A 22,268-nucleotide genomic window follows, 5' to 3' on the forward strand; every position below is an offset into this window, starting at 1 on the left:
AGCATCGATCCCCAAGGCTTGGTCTTGCGGGTTCATGGAAAAGAATATCTCCATCTTGCGGTTGTTTCGGTTTGCGAACAAATCCACTACGGGATAACCCCATCTCTTGGTGAGGTCTGCAAAGACTTCGGGATGAAGGGACCAGTTGTCTCGGTCTATCCTGTGACGGCTGAGATAATCTGCCAGGCAATTGTTTGTCCCCTTCAGGTGTACAGCAGAAATAGAGGCTAGATTCCCCTCTGCCCATTAAAGGATCTCCTGGGCAATGGACTGAAGCCTCCGGCTTCTCGTGCCTCCCTGCTTGTTGATATACGCGACTGTCGCTATATTGTCTGACAGAATTTGGAGGTTGTGACCCCTGATCTCCATCTGAAAAGACTGGAGGGCTCTCTGGACTGCAAGCAGCTCTCTTTGATTGGATGAGGCCCTTGCCTCCTCTGGGGACCACTCTCCTTGTGCTACTGCATTGCTGAGGTGGGCCCCCCATCCCCAGTAACTCGCATCCGTGGTAATCCTTCGGGAAATGGGAAAGGACCATGGGAGACCTCCTGCTAGGTGCTGACCAGCTCTCCACCACCACAGACTTCTTTTTATCCTGTCGGGAAGCCAGATCCTTGACTCCAGGGACCTTACGTCCCCGTCCCAGTTTCTTAAAAGAAACCTTTGTAACGGACGCTGACGGAGTCTCGCCCATGGTACTGCGGGAAAACATGAGGTCATAAGACCCACTGCCATCAACACCTGTCTCAGAGAGACCGACTGCTTGGTCTGCAATGCTGACATAGTCTGGAACACTTTGGTAATCTTCTCCTGAGGAAGGAAAACTCTTTGGTTCACTGAGCAAAAATCGTAACCCAGATAAGTTACTTTCTGGGCCGGAATCAAGGACGATTTTTCTTTGTTTATTAGCCAGCCTAGGGACTGTAAGAAGTCCTGTACAGCCTGGAGATCCTCCAACAGCCTTTGGTATGATTTTTTGCCACTATCAGGAGGTCGTCTAAGTAAGGGATAACCGTTATTGCCTTTAATCTTAGTGGAGCCAGCGCTTCCCCCAACACCTTCGTAAAGATGCGTGGGGCTGAGGAAAGACCGAAGGGGAGGGCCTGAAATTGAAAATGTCGGGTCCCCATACCCGTCTTCACTGCCAATCTCAAAAACTTTTGGAAGGCTGGATGGATAGGGATGTGAAGATAAGCATCCGTTAAGTCCAACGTGGCCATAAAGCAGTTTGGGTATAGTAGGTTTTTGATTGTAAAAACCGTCTCCATATGGAAATGCTTGTATCTGATGGACTTGTTTAAGGTCCGGAGATTCAGGATAAGTCGAAACTTTCCTGCCGGCTTTCTGACCACAAATACATGGGAATAGAATCCCTTGCCCTGCTCCGATCGAGGAACAGGAATCAGCACTTTTTGATCTAATAAGTCTCCGATCTGGAGACCCAGAGCCCTCGCTTTCTCCCGATCTTGTGGAGGAAATGTGACCAACAAACGTTCTGGTGGTTGGTGAACAAACTCCAGCCTGTACCCGTTGGTCACTAGGTCCAGGACGAAGGGGCTCAGAGTGACTGCTGCCCACTGTGGGATGAAGGCCCTCAATCTCCCTCCCACCGGGGAACACAAGTCACTGCGGCTTGGCGCGCTGTTGAGGAGGGTTAAACAGCACTCCCCCTTTGCCTCTGCCTTTGTGCCCAGTCCAATGCCTTTTCGGCCTGCTGTCCTTTTCTCTAGGACTCTGTTGCCTGCTTTGGCCATGAAAAAATTTTCTGGCTGTCTGAACTCTCTTTTTCTCTGGAAATGCCTTTTTCTTATCAGCCGTGCATTCCAGTGCCTCCTGTAGACCTGGGCCAAATAAATGATCGCCAGTTAAAGGAAGGCCACAAAGGCGCAACTTGGAGGCCGAGTCCCCTGACCAAGTCTTAAGCCAAAGGATTCTCCTGGCCGAGTTCACTAGAGCCGAAGTCCTGGCTGACATTCTTACCGACTCAGCAGAAGAATCTGCCAAAAAACCCACTGCCTGAAATAGGAGAGGAAAAGACTTTACAATTTGCTCTCTGGAGGTACCTGCTGACAGATGTGACTGAATCTGAGTCAACCAAACCTCCAGATTTCTGGCCACACAAGTGGAAGCCAGAGCTGGTTTCAGGTTTCCAACTGCTGAGTCCTAGGCTCTGTGGAGAAGGATATCCCCCCTCTTGTCCATCGGATCCTTAAGCGTACCCATATCATCGAACGCCAGGTCCGAGTTTTTTGAAACCTTTGAAAGAGGTGCGTCTAACTTGGGATTCTTATTCCATGGCTGCGCAGTGTCCTCATCAAAAGGAAACCTCCTTTTTAGGTTACTAGAAAAGAATGGTTTTCTCTCAGGATTATCCCATTCCAGTTTAATAGTGTCAACCAAAGAACTATGAACTGGAAAAACTCTCGATTTTCTCTTATGCAATCCTTTATACATAAGATCATGTTTGGATAACTGAAGCTCTTCCTCTTTTAATTCAAGGGTAGTATAGATAGCCTTTAATAAGTCATCTACATCCTCAACAGATAACTTAAATCTTGAGCCTCGAGTGGATTCTCTATCTCTGGGCTCTGTATCTGACCCTGATTCTTCCAGAGAAGAACGGGTAGATCTGACCTCAGCCTCAGAGTCCTCACTCTCTGCCTGCTGCGGAGTGCTTACTGATGCCTTCAGTGAAGACGGACTCTCTGCTGGAGTCTGGAGCTTGTCAATAAGCGTTCTAAAGGAACTGAAGGTGGACGCAAGCTCATCCCTAACAGAAGTAAGCATCTTCTGGCAAGAGGCAACCGGGTCATCCTTTACTAGGCCTTCTATACAGGAGCGACAAACTGCTTTGCTCCATGAGGAGCTCAATTTGTTTGCGCAAACCGCACATTTCCTTTTAAGTGGCTGCGCTTGGGCCTTGTCCTGAGTCTTGGTCTGCAAGACAAAAATAAATGACCCACAATGTAATTAAAGCCACCCAATCACTCCGTAACACCACGTGCAGGAGGGAGGAAATGTGTCCCCTTACACCCACTACTACAGAGGGGGGAGGGGGAGGGAACACTCACAGGGATAGCAAGGTGGTGACAAAACACCCCAGGCTTACCTGTGAGGTGCTGGTGTTGGGAACTGCATCCGCTGCCTGTGCAGGTACTGCAGGAGGATCCATTCTGCCCCTCTTGGTCATCCACAGCCTGGCCGCTTAACACCAAGAAACACCAGCAGCCAGCGTTCTCTGTTCGCGCCGTTTATGAAGACTGGAACCTCGTCTCCGACGCCCGATGATGAGGTCATATGCCCCGGAAGTAACCCTCTCCAGGCACTTCCTGTGGGCCAGCTTGGAGCGCAATAGCTCCGCCCCCTCGAGCGCTGCTGCTTCCTCCATTCCCTGCTCAGATCAGCCACGCTGTCGGCAGGGAAGGACAACCGAAGCTCAGCTGAGCTATAGTGCAATGCACTGCGCTAGGGGCACGACCTCACACCGGTCCTGGCCCTCTCCAGGCACTGAGGACAGGGAACAGCAGCACAGCCAACCTCCCCAGCGGTGTACTGCTTCTGGCAGAGGAAGAGGTAAGTGATATGCCCCAGAAAATAGCCATACAAAGCCCCTGCTTATAAGGCCTATGGGAGCAGGTTCCATGAACATGTTACCCCCCGTCCGGAGGAAACACAAATAACTAACATGGGCCTGGAGGACCGCCCTTTTATCTGTTGGGGGTGACGTGTTTCCTGTCCTGGTAGGAGGAGCCCAAGGTCTCATGGGCTGTCCTGGAAGACGCTTGGAGAAAACATCCTCAGTAATGTAGACAGGGGCTGAAGTGTTGGAAACAGTTGCAACACTTAACAAACCCGATGGCTCACCCTGATCAGCTACCTCTGGATCTTCAGGGGGAGATGGCATTGCTGGGGTGAGACTAGGGTCCTCAGAACCTGAAGGTGATACCTTTGGTCCCGTCTTTGAAGAATTTCTGGAATGCATAGTCCTAAGCACAAATGCAGAGGTACTTTACAAGGAAAAAAATGCACCCACTGCTGAGCAATAGTTCAGTAACTGTTACTGATATTATGCACTCCGCCTGATGCGGAGTAAATGTGCCTTGGGGAATGCCTGTGTCCCACACTCACATGCCCAGGACTGCTTCTGTGTCCCACGCCAAGCCACGCCCCCTTACTTCCTCACTACGCCCTTCTTTTTTTTAAAAAAACGTGATTCCCACCCGCACGCGGGCCTCCGATCCGATCGGCGTGTGTGTGTGTGGGGCGGAGAGCACAGGGAAGAAGAGAGCCGCCGCTGCTGAGTGCGGTGGAGGGGGGAGTGGAGCGGCAAACCACCAGCCCATACAGGCGTTCCCCCTGCCTGCTCCTGGAGAGGGGAGAAAATTCAGCCAAATCCCCCCCCTCCAACCTCTTACCGGTGGCCAGGGGGATAGCTGGAGGAAGCCATGCAGCCTCAGCTGACACAGAGCGAGATCTGAAAGCATGGAAAAGGGTATGTGCTCTTTACAGAACCCAGTGGTGACTTAAGGCATGACAACTTTTACTGTAAAGGAGAAATCCAAAGGAACATTTTTTTTTTTAATTCCTTAGAAATCACCACTTACCTTATTCCACCACAGGGTTCTGTGGTACAACCAAACAGATCCAATCTTTGCCCATCACGACGGGCTCCGTTAAAAAACCTTCAAGGACTGGGGTCCCTTTTTTATCAGGGGGCCATTGCCCTGGACCCGTATAGCACCCTGTCAGTAAGCTTTATGGCACTGCAATCTGACCAAAGCACTGAATCCCAGGGTCCAGCTTTCAAAAGAGAAGCGTTACAGTCAAAACCTTGTTTCTTCCAGCACGAGGCCCGGGTACCAACCACCTTCACCTCTATGGCACTTTGGATGGATCCGGTTGAAAAGGCTTTTTCCTGCAAGGAATATTCCAGTGGAGCCTCTGCATAGCACATCTTTACTCGTGACCAACACCTAAGACACTGGCAAAAAAACTGAGGTACTCCCAGTAATGGGAGGGGTTATAAAGGAAGTGAACTTTCTGTCTTAGGGCATGCCAGTGTCCATTACCTAAAGGTGGTCTATATACCCATATAGTTATTACTATGGCTCTGTGTCCCGTGATGTACAATAAAGAAATAGTGCTGCATGCAGTACTTTTTTTTCAGCGTAGTGCAGTGGAAAGCAATCCACTGCCTCGCACGGCCAGTGTTCTGTCAGAATTGGCGACCCGTCAGATTAGGTAACAAAAGTGAGGTTCCGTCAGCTGCGCATGCGCCCACCTCTACCACGTTTGCTCATCTGAAAGAACACCTGCAGACAGTAGAAGGCAGCGGACATCTTACTACACCCAGCTACATCTTGAATTTCACAGTAATTTTAGCAATAAAGTGAGCGGATATAAATAAATATAGTGTATTGACGGGAGGCGTGGCCTGGACAGCGATGTGAGAGGACGTGAAAGACCGGAGCTCCGCTTGTGGTAATCCTTATTCCCCCATCCTGCACCAAATAGGGGCTAGATTTCTGCCCAAACTGTGGGAACCAGCAGCATAGGCAAGCCGAATCATATCCCCTCCAAAAAGAAGCACCGCTGCCTCCTCGTCCTTAGAAAAATATCGGAGGACGGAGCGGGACACAGAGGAGCAAGATGGCGCCGCGCCAACAGCACACGCGGCCCCTCACACAGACCCAGCAGCAGACGGCACAGCCAAAGTACTTGAGGCTATCTCGCTCTGCCAGTCCACCCTGACAACTAAAATAGAAGAAGTAAAGGTGGACATATCTTTAATCAGGCATGACATGACTAAACTGAGGGAGCGGGTTACTGAAGCTGAGACCAGGATAGGGCGTGCGGAGGACACACTGTACCCTTTACAGCATTCCCATGAGGATCTACAGAGGCAGCTGCAGCAACTTGCACAGAAACATGACGACCTCGAGAACCGTTCCCGCAGGTCCAATCTGCGCTTTATTGGGCTACCTGAGGGCTCGGAGGGCACAGACCCTGCCACCTTCCTTGAGCAGCTTCTGATTACTACGTATGGTAGAGACGCCTTCTCTACCACTTTTGTGGTGGAACGGGCCCACCGTATGCCTGCACATCGCCCACCTGAAGGAGCACCACCCCGCACCTTTATAGCGAAGCTGCTAAACTTCAGAGACCGCGACGCGGTGCTTCGATTGGCAAGGATTAAAGGCAACATCCCTTTCCAGGCCGGATTCATTTCAGCATTTCCAGATTTCTCTGCTGAGGTGCAGAAACAACGAGCACGGTTCACAGAAATCAAACGCCGCCTAAGAGCTCATCACATCAAATACGCAATGCTCTTCCCAGCTCGACTCCGCGTGGTCGGTGAGGACAGGATGCACTTCTTCGAGGACCCTACCTTGGCTTCGGAATGGCTAGATCAACGAGATGCCGCAAGAAATCGCCCAGCCTGACCATCTCCTCACCCTACTAACATTGTAAGTGCCTAATCTTAACCCACTAAGTTAACTTTTTACCTGAACCCACTATCTCTGATCCTCCTTTACTATACATGGCCTATCATTTGTGCCTAGACATTCGCGCTCTATGTCTACAACGCCTTTGGCCCTAGGCCCACACACCATTTGTCCCCCTCCTCTCTTTATTCAACTCTGCCAGGACTTGGAGCCCATCACCATGTTCCTCCAAAGTACTGAGTGCTTGAAAACCCACATACCCGCTCACATGGCGCGTTTAACGGATTGGTCTCACAGAGGCCCTCTTACTATCAGAGACACTACATTGCCAAGTACAAGGAACTATCCGATTCCTACTTCACCCTCCAAATACCCCTCTATTGCTATCACAGCACTATGGACTCCAACCTTCTTGGTGCCAATATGATAAGATTCTATGCCACAGAGGAGCATAGGCCCAGGCTTATGCGATACACCTCCGATTGAATTGCAGAGGTCACACGTTCTCCATTGCTGATTTTACCTCCAGAACTTATTCGCACCCAAAGGGTTTTGGTTATTCCGCCACCGGTGCTGCCAAATAGGCTCCCGTCTGCGGTGATATGTTTAAAAGTGCAGCAGTTTATGTTTGATTGCTGAATGCTGTTAATGCACTGTAGCTGCACTAGTTTTGGGCTATATGCCCCAGTCAAGTTTGGGAGACTGAGGGCAGGGAGGGGGGTTGAGGGAAATGTTCGGTTTAGGAACATGTTTGATGATACTTCAAGCCTTCATATGTTAGTAAATAATTGTTGTCCTTCGGGAAAGGTGACAGAATTTAAAATTAATTTGTTTCTTCTTTTTGTCCATGCGGAGTGTGGTGGTATGGGAGCCCATGCAATGATCCACATTTATCCTTCCATTATCTGTACTGAATCACTATGGCTAACATAAAATTCCTCTCCTGGAATATCCGGGGGATCCGGGATAAAATTAAACGCACAGCGATATTCAATAATCTTAAATCATATAGAGCCGACATTATAGTCCTTGTGGAAACCCATGCCACAGGTCAACTCCAACTCGCATTGAAGCGTCCCTGGATTGGTTGGGCGTTTCATGCCACCCACACTCCGTATTCACGTGGAATTTCGATCCTAATAGCAAAAACAACCCCATTTGCAATCATCTCAGTATGTACCGACCCTCAGGGGAGATATATTTTCTTGCATTGCACACTAAATGGTATACAATACTTAATAATGGCATTTTACATTCCCCCTCCATATAAGTCCACTTTAATTACTGAGGGATTGCTATATATGGCACAACACCCCAATATCCAATGTATTTGGCTAGGGGATTTTAATATGGTTCTTAACCCCCATAAGGATAGATTACAAATACAGCAAAACACTCACTATCCCGATACCACTAGACTTGCGCGTACGCTAGCAGAATTTTCGTTAACCGATACATGGAGATATAAACACCCAGACACCAAGGCTTACTCCTGCTTTTCGGCGACACACTCCACCATGTCCCGAATTGATCTCATCCTAATATCAAACACTCTAATTCCAACACTAACTGACTCAGGTTATCATACGAGAACTCTTTCAGATCACGCTCCATGTTGGGCCACATTACAACTAGTCCCAAACACAGGACCCCGAACCTGGCGCCTACACCCTTTTTGGCTAGCAACACTAAAAGACCAAGAGGATATCCACAGGGAGTGGCAGTATTTTTTTAACACTAATAGGAACACGGCCCCGATGGGCACGATATGGGAAACATTTAAACTCCACGCACGCGCCATTTTATCTTCTCGAATAAACAGAGTCAAGACCTCCTCCAAAGCCCTTATACTTCAGGCCTCTGACAAACTAGAATTGATTACTAGGGAATTCCAGAACGACCCTACACAGGAAAAGGCATCTGCAATCAGGTTGCAGACCCGCCTTATAGACCAGTTACAGTTTGAAAAAGCTAAGCAAAAACTTTTCTTTGTGCGGCAACGGGTTTTTGAGCAAGGGGAACGTGCGGGAAAATTACTGGCATATCTTGCCCGTCAAGATACGAATCCACCGATAGTAGTCACACTCTCGGGCCCCAACAATGTCACATACTCAGACCCCCCAGTGGTTGCAAAAGCTTTTCAAACATACTTCGCTGACCAATACTCATCTAAGGCATAATAAATAAATCTTATCTCACGCCTGCCAGAATAGCCAAATTCTCCCCAAACCAAAACCAAAATCTAAACTGTCCAAGATGCCTAAGCACCCCATGCTCCTTCTTTCACCTGATCTGGTCCTGCCCAGTGATACAAGACTACTGGACACAGATTGTAAAGTTCCTTCACGATCACATGGGTTCACCAATACAACTAGACCCCAGGCCGTGCCTCCTGGGCCTACTTCCAGACACCATGGCTAGGCCCACGGCTACACTTCTTAGTGAAACCCTATTTAGCGCCAGAAAATTAATCGCCAAACACTGGATGAGAACCACCTCTCCCACCGTCCAGGACTGGCTGAGGGATGTAAACACGTCCTTGCCATATAAAAAAGTGTTGTATAGCCACAGAGGATGCCCAAAAAAATACTATAAGATATGGGGTAAATGGCTAGAAAGCACAAACACTTGCTCCACGTGATTAATAGGTGACAACTGTAAGCTGGGGGCGGATGACGCATTCATAGATACAAGAACTCAACCTCGGGAAATGTCTAGCCTGTCATAATACCATAGCGCAAATGAATGATCTAGATAAAGAATCATAACTGCATATCTGTCTACACCTTCCTAAATATATAAATGCAATATCAGAAATGTATGTTTGAATATAAATAATGTCTGTCGCTTCCCTGATTAATCTATGTCATATATTTTATCTGTATGATGTGTTTGACAACAATAAACATGTTCTTTGTTAAAAATATAGTGTATTGACATCAGTGATGCCGTTTGGATGTTACATTTTTAAAGCCTCAAGGTTTAACACTCAGCAGTGTGGGGTGTACCAACATGGCCTCTGCCACCTTCCTACTGCTGGCATCCAGCTTCTTTAAAAATGTAACATCCAAACAGCATCACAGATGTCAACATGCTATATTTATTTATATACACTCACTTTATTGCTAAAATTACTGTGAAATTCAAGACATAGCTGGGTGTAGTAAGATGTCCGCTGCCGCTTCTTCTGACTGCAGGTGTTCTGCCAGATGAGCAAACGTGGTAGCGGTGGACGCATGCACAGCTGACTGAACGTCATTTCCGTTACCTAATCTGACGGGTCACCGATTCTGATGGAACGCCGGCCATTCAACTTTATGAGATATCTGCATGACATCTCACTAAAGTTCATTTAAAAAGAGGAAAAAAAAAAAAAGGTCGTCACTGTGCAGATCTCAGCCGGATCGCATCGTGCTGCAGTGCAGTAGCTTCTACAAGTCATCAAAATGGGCCTGAAATATAAAAACTTAAACATGGAACTGGTATCTACTGTAGTCGGATTCAGCGCTGCAATTACACTGCATGTAAAATGAAACCTTATCGTTTCCTACAAATGGAGGAAACAGCCCTGCTTCACATTTCATAAAGTAGGGCAGAGGGAAAAAAACGACATAAGCAAACGATAACCGGTGATGACAAATGATTTTCTCCTCTGGTACACACTCCATTATGGACAACAATCGCCGCACCATCTTATCACACACATCACTACGTAACCAGCACTTCCGTAACAGAAATTCAACTGCGCGCGCGTCTGCCTGATGACTCCTGGAGGCTTTTCTATTGGCTGCTGATAGCACGTGCTACTGTTTACATTGACCAATTGCCTTGTGAGGGTTTGTGGGCGTGTTGTTGAGTTCAGCGCCAACGTTTGATACGGCAAAGGTTCACTGAGGCTGGAAAGTTTCGTTTGGACGCGATGGCGACGTATACGTTTTGTGGGAACGAGATGCTTTCCCTTTACCTGTGTAAATCCTGTCACAGCGTCCTGGGTGAAGGGATGTCTCTGTGCGGACACAATGAGAACTTGACGGTCATAGCCTTTCTACGTGAGTTTCTGTCAGAAATCCTTACTATCTCAGATATTCATTATGGAGTGTGGTGTAATGCTTGAAGTGACCAATAGTAACCAGTCTATTGAAGCTTGGTGTGTGCAAAGTGAGCTCTGATAAGCTGCCATTGGTTATGACTCCTTGACGTTTTATAAAGGAGGCAGACCAGCATTCTGATCCAATTAATGTCAATTGGGACACAGACGCTGCTCCCAATTTGACATCCATGGGGGTGTACTGCCCCGAACACAGATGCACGCACATGTCAAATTGGGAGTAATGTTCGTGTAGCCGCCGCATCTCAACTGACCTGAGTGGGACTGCCTGCATAGAAATGCTCAGAACATTTGTGTGGGTAAACGCAGCCTTGCATGGGCGTGTGCCCTGTGTAAATGAGGCTCTCACCTTTCTCTACTTTTGGTATTCTCAGAAAATCGGAGAAGGGGCCCAAATGATCCATGAGCCAGCAGCAGTGAGCGTTGACAACAGAATAGGGGGCACAGGCAGGTACTGGGGCTTTGTACCTTTAAAGGAGAAGTCCAGCTAAAGCTTGTTTGGCTGGGCTTCTCCTATGGATCAGAGGAGTGCAGTTCGTTTTGCACTCCTGTGAGCCATTTTCAGCAGAGGGCTGAAGTCCACTCTCTGCTGACGTCACAGGTATCAGTCCTGACACCCGTCTCAGTGAGAGCCCCTCCACAGCTTAGCGCTCCAATGAGCGAAGAGGGAGATGAGCAGAGAGCTGTGACTGACAGTCTGCAGCTCTCGGCTCATGGAGCTCTGAAAACTGAGCAATCGGCGGTGTTCAACCGCTCGGTTATCAGTGCAGAGGCGCCAGGGGAGAGATGCAGCATCGGACCCATGCTGCATCCACCTAGGCAAGTATGATACAGTGGATGGTTCCCCAAGGGGGCTGGACGACAAAGCCAGGGAGGGCTGCAGATCCTCCAGAAACCCGAGAACCCCACAGAGATCTCCCTCCTCTCTCACTTCTGGGGTAGAGGTGCCGGGGGAGTCGGACCGAAATTCCTTTAGAAGGAGAAAATTATAAGTCAGAAAGCCAGGACAGTGAGGGTTCCAGGCACAATAGACATGGAGGAGCTGCTCAGGGCAATTTATGCCCCTGAGGACATCCCGGAGCCTCCAACTCAGGCATCAGCCCTGGATAAGATGTACTAGGACTTCCCCCGATGAAGTCACGTGACCGTGACGACACACGTAGGGACACAGGCACCGGAAGTGATGCTGGCGAGCTTGAAGCTTGTGGTTTTTAAACTGAATGTTACTTTGTAATCTGAGTACTTTGAATCTTTGTTCTATTTAATCAAGCTACATAAGACATACAACACTATTCTGGAATCCCCTTCTTCCCTATGTCATCTTACATACATTTTCACTGCGGGAGTTGCAAGTAAAATTGTGGAAGTGATAGCGTTATTTGATTGGAGCAGACTTCCATAATCATATTGAAAGCATATATGTATAGGATCCTGGTCACCGTCAGGATATATAGAGGAACTATCTGTGACTATTACATACATGCTGTTACCTTACAGCCGTGAGGTAAGAGGCCATCTATTTTCATAGTGCATCGCACGGAAGAGGCCATCACTTTTGGGCTATCACCCCGCACCACATATCTAAATTGGATGCACGTGCACAGGAGTGTGTTGTAGAGGGTGTCACCAGCAAAGAAAAATAATACTGCACTTTACCCTCTCCTTTTTGCACAGAAGACAGTCACTTTATTTTTGCATATTGCACGTTGCACCCCTTTTTTTTATCTATCACTCTTTAGAGGACTATCTATTGCTGTTCGGAGGACATTTTAATTTTACATTTTATTTTTATTGATTATTATTATATCAAGTTTTGTATGTGATATGCACAGAACACTTTGATATATTTGCTTATTTGCACATTATTCTATGCTCTTTAGTTTATTAGCACACTAGTTAGCATTACTCAACAGTGCAGCGATATTCTTTGTTTTTGATTTTCTTTTTGTCAGTGCTCTGCAGCAGTTATTACCTCTTCATTTCTATAACAGCGCGCGAATGCCTATTTATTATACATGGGGATTAGGGAAACCTCATTCAAAAGTCTTCCTAGTCCACCAGACCCTCAAAGATGTTATTTTGAGAGAATGGAAGGACCCAGAGAGAAATGTCCTTAAACTCAAGACATGGAAAAGGAGGTTTCCATTTGGGGAAGAGGAGCAGAAATTCTTCAAGGCCCCCAAATTGGATGCAGCACTTTCACAGGTTTTGAAGAAATGGTCCGAAACGCTACTGTGAAGAGGGATGCCAATGTGGCAGCCATGGCTTCTGCCTTGGCTTCTGCCTTGGCGTCAGCCTGCGTAGCAAGGAACGTGGATGCTTGGCTACATACGCTCAAGTCATATCACTAGGGGGAACCATTCAAAGAAGTCAGACTCGCTAGTACAAAGGCACCATTGATATATAGCAAAAGACCAAATACATCCATTTAGGCTTAAACGACCAAATGAATACAATGATATAAAACGACAATCACTCCCAATTTCCCATACAACCTTCAAAATTTGTGATGGGAGAGGGCCTATAAGTAGCTAGGATGTATAAGTTCAGGTACCTAAAATAAAAAAACAAGCCTACACCATGAACATGCACTAATTCTACTGCGCCATGGGCCCAATTTATGTAAGACAAAATTGTAATACAATATTAGACAATATCCAGCTCAACTGCTCAATATCTGCCTGGCCTACAAGGTCATAGCTTGCTACAGGCCGACCTTGGTCAATTCAGCTGTGAGGACAAGACTGTACCCCAAAATGATTTAGAGACATCCAACCATGGTTGCTTGCCATACTTTAGAAATTTATTTTTTTTTTTGAACATGCTCTACTTTTGTATATTAGTTTAAATTTGGGGAGTTCCCTATTAATAATACTGTAAAGAGTTTGAGTCGTTGGAGAGGTGACATCCTTCCAATGCAACAATAACTTTTCGTGCATAATACAAAACTGTACGTATTAAAATCCGGGTGTAGGTTCTGTGTACAAGGTCATTTAGTATACCTAAAAGTCCAACTTCTGGGGTTGAGCGCAAGCTGAGTTTCAAAAAACCCAAACAAGTCTCTCCAGTAAAATGTCCGTCCCGGGCCGCTCCAAAGCGTGAAGTAAATCTGCATCAGGTAAATTACATCTGGAACAAACTGCAGCTATTCCCTAACCCATACGAGCCAGTTTAGCTGGAGTGTAGTGTAAGTTCAGGATGGGATAATGGGTCCTTCACTGGCGACTCTGTGAGCTCTATAGTAAATGCCCCAAATTGCGTCCAGACGGCATGCCGGAGTAACAGATATTTAAAAAAGAATTTGTTGTCAATTCCATGATTCCCCCCCCCCCCCCCTTAAAGTTTCAAAAGTAACAAAACTTTTCCCACGGATAACATGTGAGAGGTGTGACTTCAAAACGAACCCACCAGTTCGAATACGGGTGTCCATATAGCTCAGGGAGGTTGGGGTTATTCCATAAGGGAGTTTGTGGTGATGATCCCTGATCCGATGTTGCAAGTATGTTACCCCCTTCTTTCCACGCTAAGAAACCCACATCTATAGGGGAATGTCAAGAACATTTGGATCTCAATGCTCTGTGCAACTCAGCTTTTTTTGGCCCGGCCACTTCTCTCAAAGATGACAAGAGAGCTGCCGAGGGGGTCTGAGGTTCAGAATGCAACCAATTTATAGACATAAGCAAGTTGGGATGCAATAAAATAGTTACGAAAATTCGGGCAAGTGAGACCTCCTATTGGTTTAGATGCCTGCAGAGATGACTTTGCAATCTGAGGCTGGGTATTATTCCATAAGAATGAGGAAAGGGTGGATTCAATAGTCAAAAAAAGCTTATTAGGGGAAAAAAAAAACAGCCGCTCTAAAACAATATAAATATTTTGGTAAAAAATGTATTTTAAAAATATCTATACGGCCTATGAAGTTGAGGCAACGTTGACCATATGCCGCCGGAGCGTTGAACAAGGACTGCTGCGAGGGCTTCGATCTCAGGTAAGTAATTCATAATGAGCCAGGTTTGTCTTGCAGTTTTTTTTTTTTTTTTGTTTTTTTTTTTTTACAGGGTTTACAACCACTTTCAGTAATTATCAGAAAAAGTGGGGCCAATAGGCAAAGCTATAGATTTCTTCCAGCTGACTCTTAGACCAGACACCTTGCCAAACTCCCCCACTACCTGCATCAATTTGTTAAAGAAACTTTCTTTGCCATCAAGGTATACGAGGGCATCGTCTGCATACAGAGAAATCTTCTCTGTCAGGAGACCATAGCAGATACCCCCCAATCTCAGACGTTTGGCGCATTGCCAAAGCAAGGGGCTCAATGGCGAGAGCGAACAGGAGTGGAGAGAGGGGGAACCCCTTCCTAGTACCACTCTTCAGTGAAAATGGCAAGGAAACATCTTTATTGGTATGGCCTCTAGCCTTTGGATCCATCTCACATATTGTGGAACAAAGCCCATCTGTGACAGTTTCCCAAAAAAATGACCACGAACCGTGTCAAATGCTTTCGACGCATCTAAAGAAAGTACTAATCCACTACGTTTATCTACCGATGCTTTATGAATCTGTAGATATAACCTCTGGATATTATCAAAGGTGTTCTGGCCAGGCATAAACCCCGATTTGATAAGGAGATATGAGTGATAGTATAACCTGTAGTCAAAGGGCTAGTATTTTTTTTGCATCATCATTTAGGAGAGAGAGATGGGACAGCAAAACCCACATAATTGCTTGTCCTTACCAGGCTTAGGTATGACTACAATAAGGGCATCATTTATTGAGTCAGGAAGTATTCCCTGATCCAAGGACGCACAAAAGGTAGCAAGAAGTTTAGGGGCAAATGTTTCTGTATATGCCTGATAGCACTCAGAGGGGAGGCCGTCCAGACCAGGAGTTTGGAGGATGGCAAGGAGCAAATGGCAGTCTCCACATCCTCTACCTTTAAGGGCTGATCCAGCAGGTGTCTTTGAAAGTCATTAAAGTGGATGTAAACCCACTCTCATCCTTTCTAAACTACTGCCATAGTGGTCATCTATAAGGATATATATGCCTCCTGCATGTATCCTTACCTGTCAAATGTCTCCCCTCTGTCTGTTATAAAACCCAAAATACTGCAGATTCTGTGGGTGGGTCTGTTGTCTGGAGCTCAGTGGGTGGAGTTGTGATGTCAGTAGACTCCCCACCCACCTTTACACTCCCCTTGACCAGGCATCGATATTTCTTACACTGAATTTCTGCTGGTCTTGTGGATTATGCCTCATGATCACTAACATCCAGTCAAAACCCAAGAAAGTCACCACATGACTTCAACATACCCAATCATGCTGAGGTGTGGGGCAGCCAATCCTTGGAGAGCTGGAGAAGAAAGGAGGGGATCTGAAGTACACTGAATGCCTCTCTCACACTTGTGCATGAGATATGTAAATCACCTGTCACTCACAGCAAGGGGAGAAATGGACATCTATTTCTCTGTCTGACTGTTTTTATCTCACTGAAGAAAGATAAGACTACTACTCAGAGCTGGATTAACTCTTCCTGGCAAGACTGGGCACAGATCACATAAAATCCTATACTGTACAAGCCTTGATTAAATTTTTTTTTTTTTTGGGTTTACATCCACTTCAAGTGTGGGAAAATCTAAAGGGGAGAAGAATCCTGTAAAGGCTGTCTCTGGAGGGATCGCATGATCATTGTAGTGTCTACCGTAGTAGGAGGCAAACTCCTGATTGGTGATCAAGGGATCGGAAGCAATAGACCTGTCAGAGTTGTATGGCAGAAATTGAGCTCTCTTGGAAGTCAGGGAAGCAAGGAGCCTTCCATCCTCTTCCCACCAGATGGAGTTGGTGCTTTTTTTTTGTCAAGTCAGCCATGTGTAATTGCAATGCACTATGGGCCTCAGCCAGCCCACCTCGACTTTCAAATGATGGATTTGCCACATGTTGTGTTCTAGCAGTGTCTAGGGATTGTTCAAGTGCTGCTTGTATAGCCCACCCAGATGACGATTTAGTGCCTAATACGTGATATACAGGAGCCCCGCATTACCGCCTTAAAGGCATCCCGTACTGGCCCTGTAGCTGTGGTGCCAGAGTTAGAGGCCCAATTGTTGGATTTGTGAATATCTGGAGTGGGTCTATGACCCAGGGTCAGGTTTACCTGTACTATCGAGTGGTTGGACACCGTCTAGGAGATATAGGCAATAGACCGAACAAATGGAAGGAAGTCCTTAGTGGCCAGTGCATAGTCCAACCTGGAAAGAGTGCAATAAAATTTAGATTGGCATGAAAAGCTTTTAACATTAGGAAATTTCCAGCGCCAGAGATATCCGTAAGTATCACACCACGTATGGAACAATTTAAAATTCAGATAATAAAGGCTTTAACCTATTCAAAGATGGTTGTAGTACTAAGTTAAAATTCCCTACAATGAGCGTAGAACATAGTGGCAGGGAGGAGAGCTTTGTACTCAGCTCTGTAAACACTGCAGCCGTAACCGGAGGAGGGACATAGACCGTGACCAGCAAAATAGGAACCCCATGTATAGTAACATGTAAGATGAAATTTTGGCCCTTGGTGTCTAAGTACCTGGTGACAGGAAAAGGATAACCTTTTTACAGGGCAAAATTGCCACCCCTTGGGCATAATTAGAGTACATGGAATGGTATTTATGGGAGGCCTACTGTTTCTTTAATGCTAAGATTTTTGGAACCCATCAGGTGAGTTTCTTGGAAGCATAGGATATGCAGTTTAAGGTGCTTGATCCTTTCAAAAATCAAAGCTCTTTGAGTTTAGTCCACGTACGTTGCAGGAGCAAATGATTAACTCAGCCATGGTATGAGTGGGGTCCTCCATAGGGAAGGGGAAGACTGGCATCAACAGCCGTTTAGAAACCTCACATAATCTGGTCACAGCCACAGCGTTATAGGTGGGATACTTTGGCACACATTCAAACAACCATCCACACTTCACACATACATCAACAAAACTATGTACAAGAAAGAAAAGGCTACCAGAAGGTAGCGAAAACCCTGCCCAACTCATAATAAACAGAGCGGGCCTAAACCCAAAACTTGTACCACGCATGGCCTTTACACATGTAATGAAAAAAGAAATGTCAGTGTTCCATAAATGGGAGGATTAACATTTTATCCCCCATGGCAACTCATGCCAACTCAGCAGAAGAGGGTCTTGGACTCTCCTGCAGGAGAGATATATAGTTGGTCGACCAGACCACACATTAGGAGAGTTGCTGCAGGTCCCACAGCACACAGAAGAAAGGTAGTAAAGCTGTAGGATAGATGCTGACACCCCCTCAATCAGGTGCCGGGGAAGCTGTGGCAGGGATTTCCACCATGCCAGAAGGCTTTTAGGAGACTGGAAGAAATTAGCTTTTCCTTGATGGACAACACAGTGTGGCCGAAAACAACATGCAATATTGAATGGATTGCTCCCTCAGCTTCTGCTTGATTTGCTGATATTGGGCTGATTACGAACAGTCACTGAGTAATGCAGGAAGAGCGCTACCACCAAATTGTTCTTAAGGCTCCCTTTCAATCGATCAGCACGAAGAATAGTCTTGGTCTCTAGTTCAGCATAATTTTAGGCAGTAAGGGGTTAATGGTGTCTTCAAGATCGCTAATGCGACGCTTGGTTTCAGTAACCCGGCCACGTATTTTTTGCACATCTTGTTGCATAATTGCAAAGTCAGTTTTGATTTCAGCCACCACCCCCATTAAATCGGTGTGGTTTACCTTGATGGTACTTAATACCTCCGTCAGCGTAGGCCCAGGCTCGCCATACTCACCCCCCCCCCCCCCCCGGGATACTTGGGATGACAGATTTGGAGGGTCCAGGACACCTGGAGAGGACATTGGAGAGGTACCTGGAGCTTCCCCAAAGAGAGCACTGGTAGAGGCAGGCGAGATGCAGTGCGCTGTAGTGTTGCGGCAGTCATCTTGGCCAGAACGTGTGGCGACATTCATCTTGGTCGGCGGCTGTTTCTTCCGTTTTGCCCTTCCACGAGAAACTCCTCACAGCAAAGCAGAAACCCCCATCTACAGGATAGGCAGTATGGCTTGTTGATTTGGTCATGGCACATGGCCTCGTCAGGCCACGCCCCCCCCCCCCCCAGCCTGGATGCTTTAGCACAGGACTGGGATTGCAACCTAGCGTACGCCTTTTCCCTGTTAGCATTAATTCCTCGGGTCCTACAGAAGCTGGCCCACTCAGAGTGCAAATTGATCTTGGTAGCCCCATGGTGGCCAAAAAGGACATTGTTTCCTAATCTGAGAAATGGTCTGTTTGTCATCCCACCCACAATGTCTCCCAACCAGGCAGGATCTCCTACAAGGGCCGGTTCTTCACTTGACGGCCTGGCTCTTGAGAGGGAGATACTCAGACAAGGGAAGCTCTGAAAGTGTGATTTGAGACCCTTCTAGGAAGCTGGTCACTAGAAAAAAACTACTCAAAAATCTGGAAAGTTTTTTCACATTGGTGCCAGGATAGAGAGATCTCTAGGCCTTCGGTACCAGTAGTACTTGAAATTTGGGGGGTGGACCAGGGTTTGCCCTGAACACCCTGAAAGTACAAATGGCAGCCCTGTGTGTTTTTGGATCAGAGGCTCGCACTGGAGCCTCTGATTAAAAGATTTGTGTTAGCGAGGGAGAGGTTGACCCCGGAAGAATTAACAGATTCCTGCCTTGGAGTCTGAGACTGGTCCTTGAAGCGCTGACAAAAGCGCCTTTCGAACTAGTGCTACAAATTTCTGTTGAATTTTTGACACTTAAATTTAGCCTTTTTACTGGCCATCACTACAGCCAGAAGGCTAAACTACCTGCAGGCCCTGTCAATTAACGAGCCTTTTTTGTTGGTACTGGAGGACAGAGTGGTTCTAGGGCAAGGCCCCCTGTATCTTTCCAAGGTCACCTTCCAATTTCATAGATCACAAGAGATTATTTTGCCCTCTTTTTGTGAAAACCCCAGAAACGAGAGAAAAAAATGGTATTTACTAGATGTCAGAAGGTGTTTACTGACATACCTAGATGGTGTGAGACTTCAGGAAGTCAAGTCACCATTTGGTTCTGTTTATCAGCCCTATAAAGGGAGGGCAAGCATCTAGAACAGTGGCCAGGTGGATCAGACAGACTATAGGCGTAGCTTATGAGCAAGCAAGGTTCCCAATACCAGTAGACCTCAAAGCCAATTCCACAAGATCTCTGGCAGCCTTGTGGGCAGAAAGAGCTGAAGCCTCATTAGAACAGATCTATCGGACAGCCACATGGGCGAAGCAGGACACCTTCCTAAAGCATTAGAGTGGAATTGCTGTAGCCTCAGGATCTGGCATTCGGCAGAAAGGTCTTGCAAGCGGTTGTCCCACCCTAGGGTAGGCCTTGAACTTCTTGTCCCTCCTCTCAGGTGTGCTGTCCTGGAAGATGACTAGAGAAAATTACCAGATACACTTACCGGTAACTGCATTTCTAGAAAATCTTCCAGGACGGCAGGCCTACTTCCCAACCCTTTTTTTTTTAATATAATTACTAAGGGAAAAGTTTCCCTCTTGCATCTTGCACCAGGATAACCTATTCCTTTGGCAGAACTGAGGTGCAGGGAGAAGGGAGGGGCCTTTTAACCTCCATGTGTTGGTTGTGGTAGTCCAGGCATCTCTCAGGTGTGCCATCCTGGTATTTATTTTTTTTTGTCCTATTAAAAAAAAAAAAAAAAAAAAAAAAAATAATAAATGTATGTATGTATGTATGTGTGTGTGTGTGTGTGTGTATGTATGTGTGTGTATATATATATATATATATATATATATATATATATATATATATATATAATGTATGTGTGTGTGTGTGTGTATATATATATATATATATATATATATATATATATATATATATATATATATATATATATATATACATGTGTGTGTGTGTGTGTGTATGTATATATTTATTGTGTGGTGGAAAACTAACACTGCACATGACCCTGAACACACATACCCACTGTGAAACGTGGTGGCAGCATCCTGTTGTGGGGATTCTTTTTCTTCTGCAGGGCCAGGGAAGCTGGTCAGAGTTGATGGGAAGATGGATGAAGCCAAATTCGGGGCAATATTAGAAGAAAACCTGTTGGAGTCTGCAGAAGACTTGGGACTGGGGTGGAGGTTTACCTTCCAGCAGGACAACGACCCTAAACATACAGCCAGAGCTACAATGGAATGGTTTAAATCCAAAGCTTTTTTATGTGTTAGAATGGCCCAGCCAGCCCAGACCTAAATCTAATTGAGAATCTGTGGCAATACTTGAAAATTGCTGTTCATAGATGCTTTCCGTGTAATCTGACAGAGCTTGAGCTATTTTGCAAAGGAGAATCGGCAACAATTTCACTCTAGGTGTGCAAAGCTGATAGAGACATACCCAAAGAGACTTGCAGGTGTAATTGCAGCGAAAGGTGGTTCTACAGAGTATTGACTCGTGGGCTGAATACATATGCATGCCACACTTTACAGGCATTCACATAATCACATTTATCACATAAAATCTCAATAAAATACATTTACGTTTTCGGTTGCAACATAACAATGTGTAAAATTTCAAGGGGTATGAATACTTTTTTCAAGGCACTGTATGCTCATAGCAAACAGTGATTTTTAGGTATAATCTTAAATCTTCAGTGCAATGACTGGAAAATGCAAGCTGCGTCATCCACCCCCCTCTGGCAAACTTTTATGCATTTGTCTATTACAGGTGTCGCCAAAACCCGTGGGCCACATCCGGCCCGCTTGTGTGTTCTATCCAGCCCGCAGCTCATTCAGATGTTGCAGGGACAGAACTGCCGGTCTGCTTGTTTCAACCACCCCCGTGCGTTTTAGTCAGGCTTCTGTCAGCAGGACAGAGCAGAAGGTGGGCGGTGTGTGTGTGTGTGCCGCTGTCGGAGTGGAATCAATGAGGCAGAGGATGGCGGAGCGGTGGGCTATTTCCCATGCATGCAGGGAAGAGGCAGGGCCCTGCTGTCAGGCAGCACGAATGTGTGGGCTGGCTGTGTGTGCTGAAGTCAGGCTGGGGGGGGGGGGGAGAATGCCAGAATGTAGGAGGTTCCCCCGCAGCTGCCGCCACCAGAGATTTGGATGGAGCATGTCATGCCTGCCCTGGTGTGCTACAGATTCCTCCACTGACATAATCTGGAGGAGCCGCCACAGAACTGGGAGGAACTGTCTGCAGGACTGGAAAACCCAAAGGTGTGTGTGTGGGGGGGAGCGGGGGTGTGTTATGGGAGAGGGATTCGGGGTGGGGGGCACAGACGTGTGGGAGATTCTGATGGGGGACACAGACGTGCAGAAAGGCTATGATGAGATGATTTCAATTTTATTTTATTATACGGGTTTTGCCTGTAATGCCGCGTACACACGACCAGACTTTACGGCATACTTGGTCTGGCGTACCGGATTTCGTCGGACAATTAGATCGTGTGTGGGCTCCAGCGGACTTTGTTTTCTCAAAAGTTTGACAGACTTGGATTTGAAACATGTTTCAAATCTATCCGACGGACTCGAGTCCAGTCGAAAAGTCCGCTCGTCTGTATGCTAGTCTGACGGACAAAAACCGACGCTAGGGCACCTACTGGCTATGAACTTCCTTGTTTTAGTCCGGTCGTACGTCATCACTTACGAATCCGTTGGACTTTGGTTGATCGTGTGTAGGCAAGTCCGTTCATTCGGAAAGT

The 22,268-nt window shown here is 46.6% G+C and overlaps 1 protein-coding gene across 2 annotated transcripts in view; it reads left to right on the forward strand.

Moving 5' to 3' along the window:
• The first annotated feature begins 10,239 nt into the window (after positions 1-10,239).
• OIP5 (Opa interacting protein 5) overlaps positions 10,240-22,268 on the forward strand; it is a 192,481-nt gene continuing 180,452 nt past the window's right edge. The window contains exon 1 of one of the 2 annotated variants that reach the window (XM_073630643.1): positions 10,240-10,495. In XM_073630643.1, the coding sequence (XP_073486744.1) occupies positions 10,366-10,495 (130 nt within the window). In that variant the 5' untranslated portion in view covers positions 10,240-10,365. The remainder of the gene's footprint in view (positions 10,496-22,268) is intronic. The other variant, XM_073630642.1, reaches the window with a different exon arrangement.

This window comes from Aquarana catesbeiana, linkage group LG05 (genome assembly GCF_042186555.1).
Source record: "Aquarana catesbeiana isolate 2022-GZ linkage group LG05, ASM4218655v1, whole genome shotgun sequence".
Taxonomy (NCBI): domain Eukaryota; kingdom Metazoa; phylum Chordata; class Amphibia; order Anura; family Ranidae; genus Aquarana; species Aquarana catesbeiana.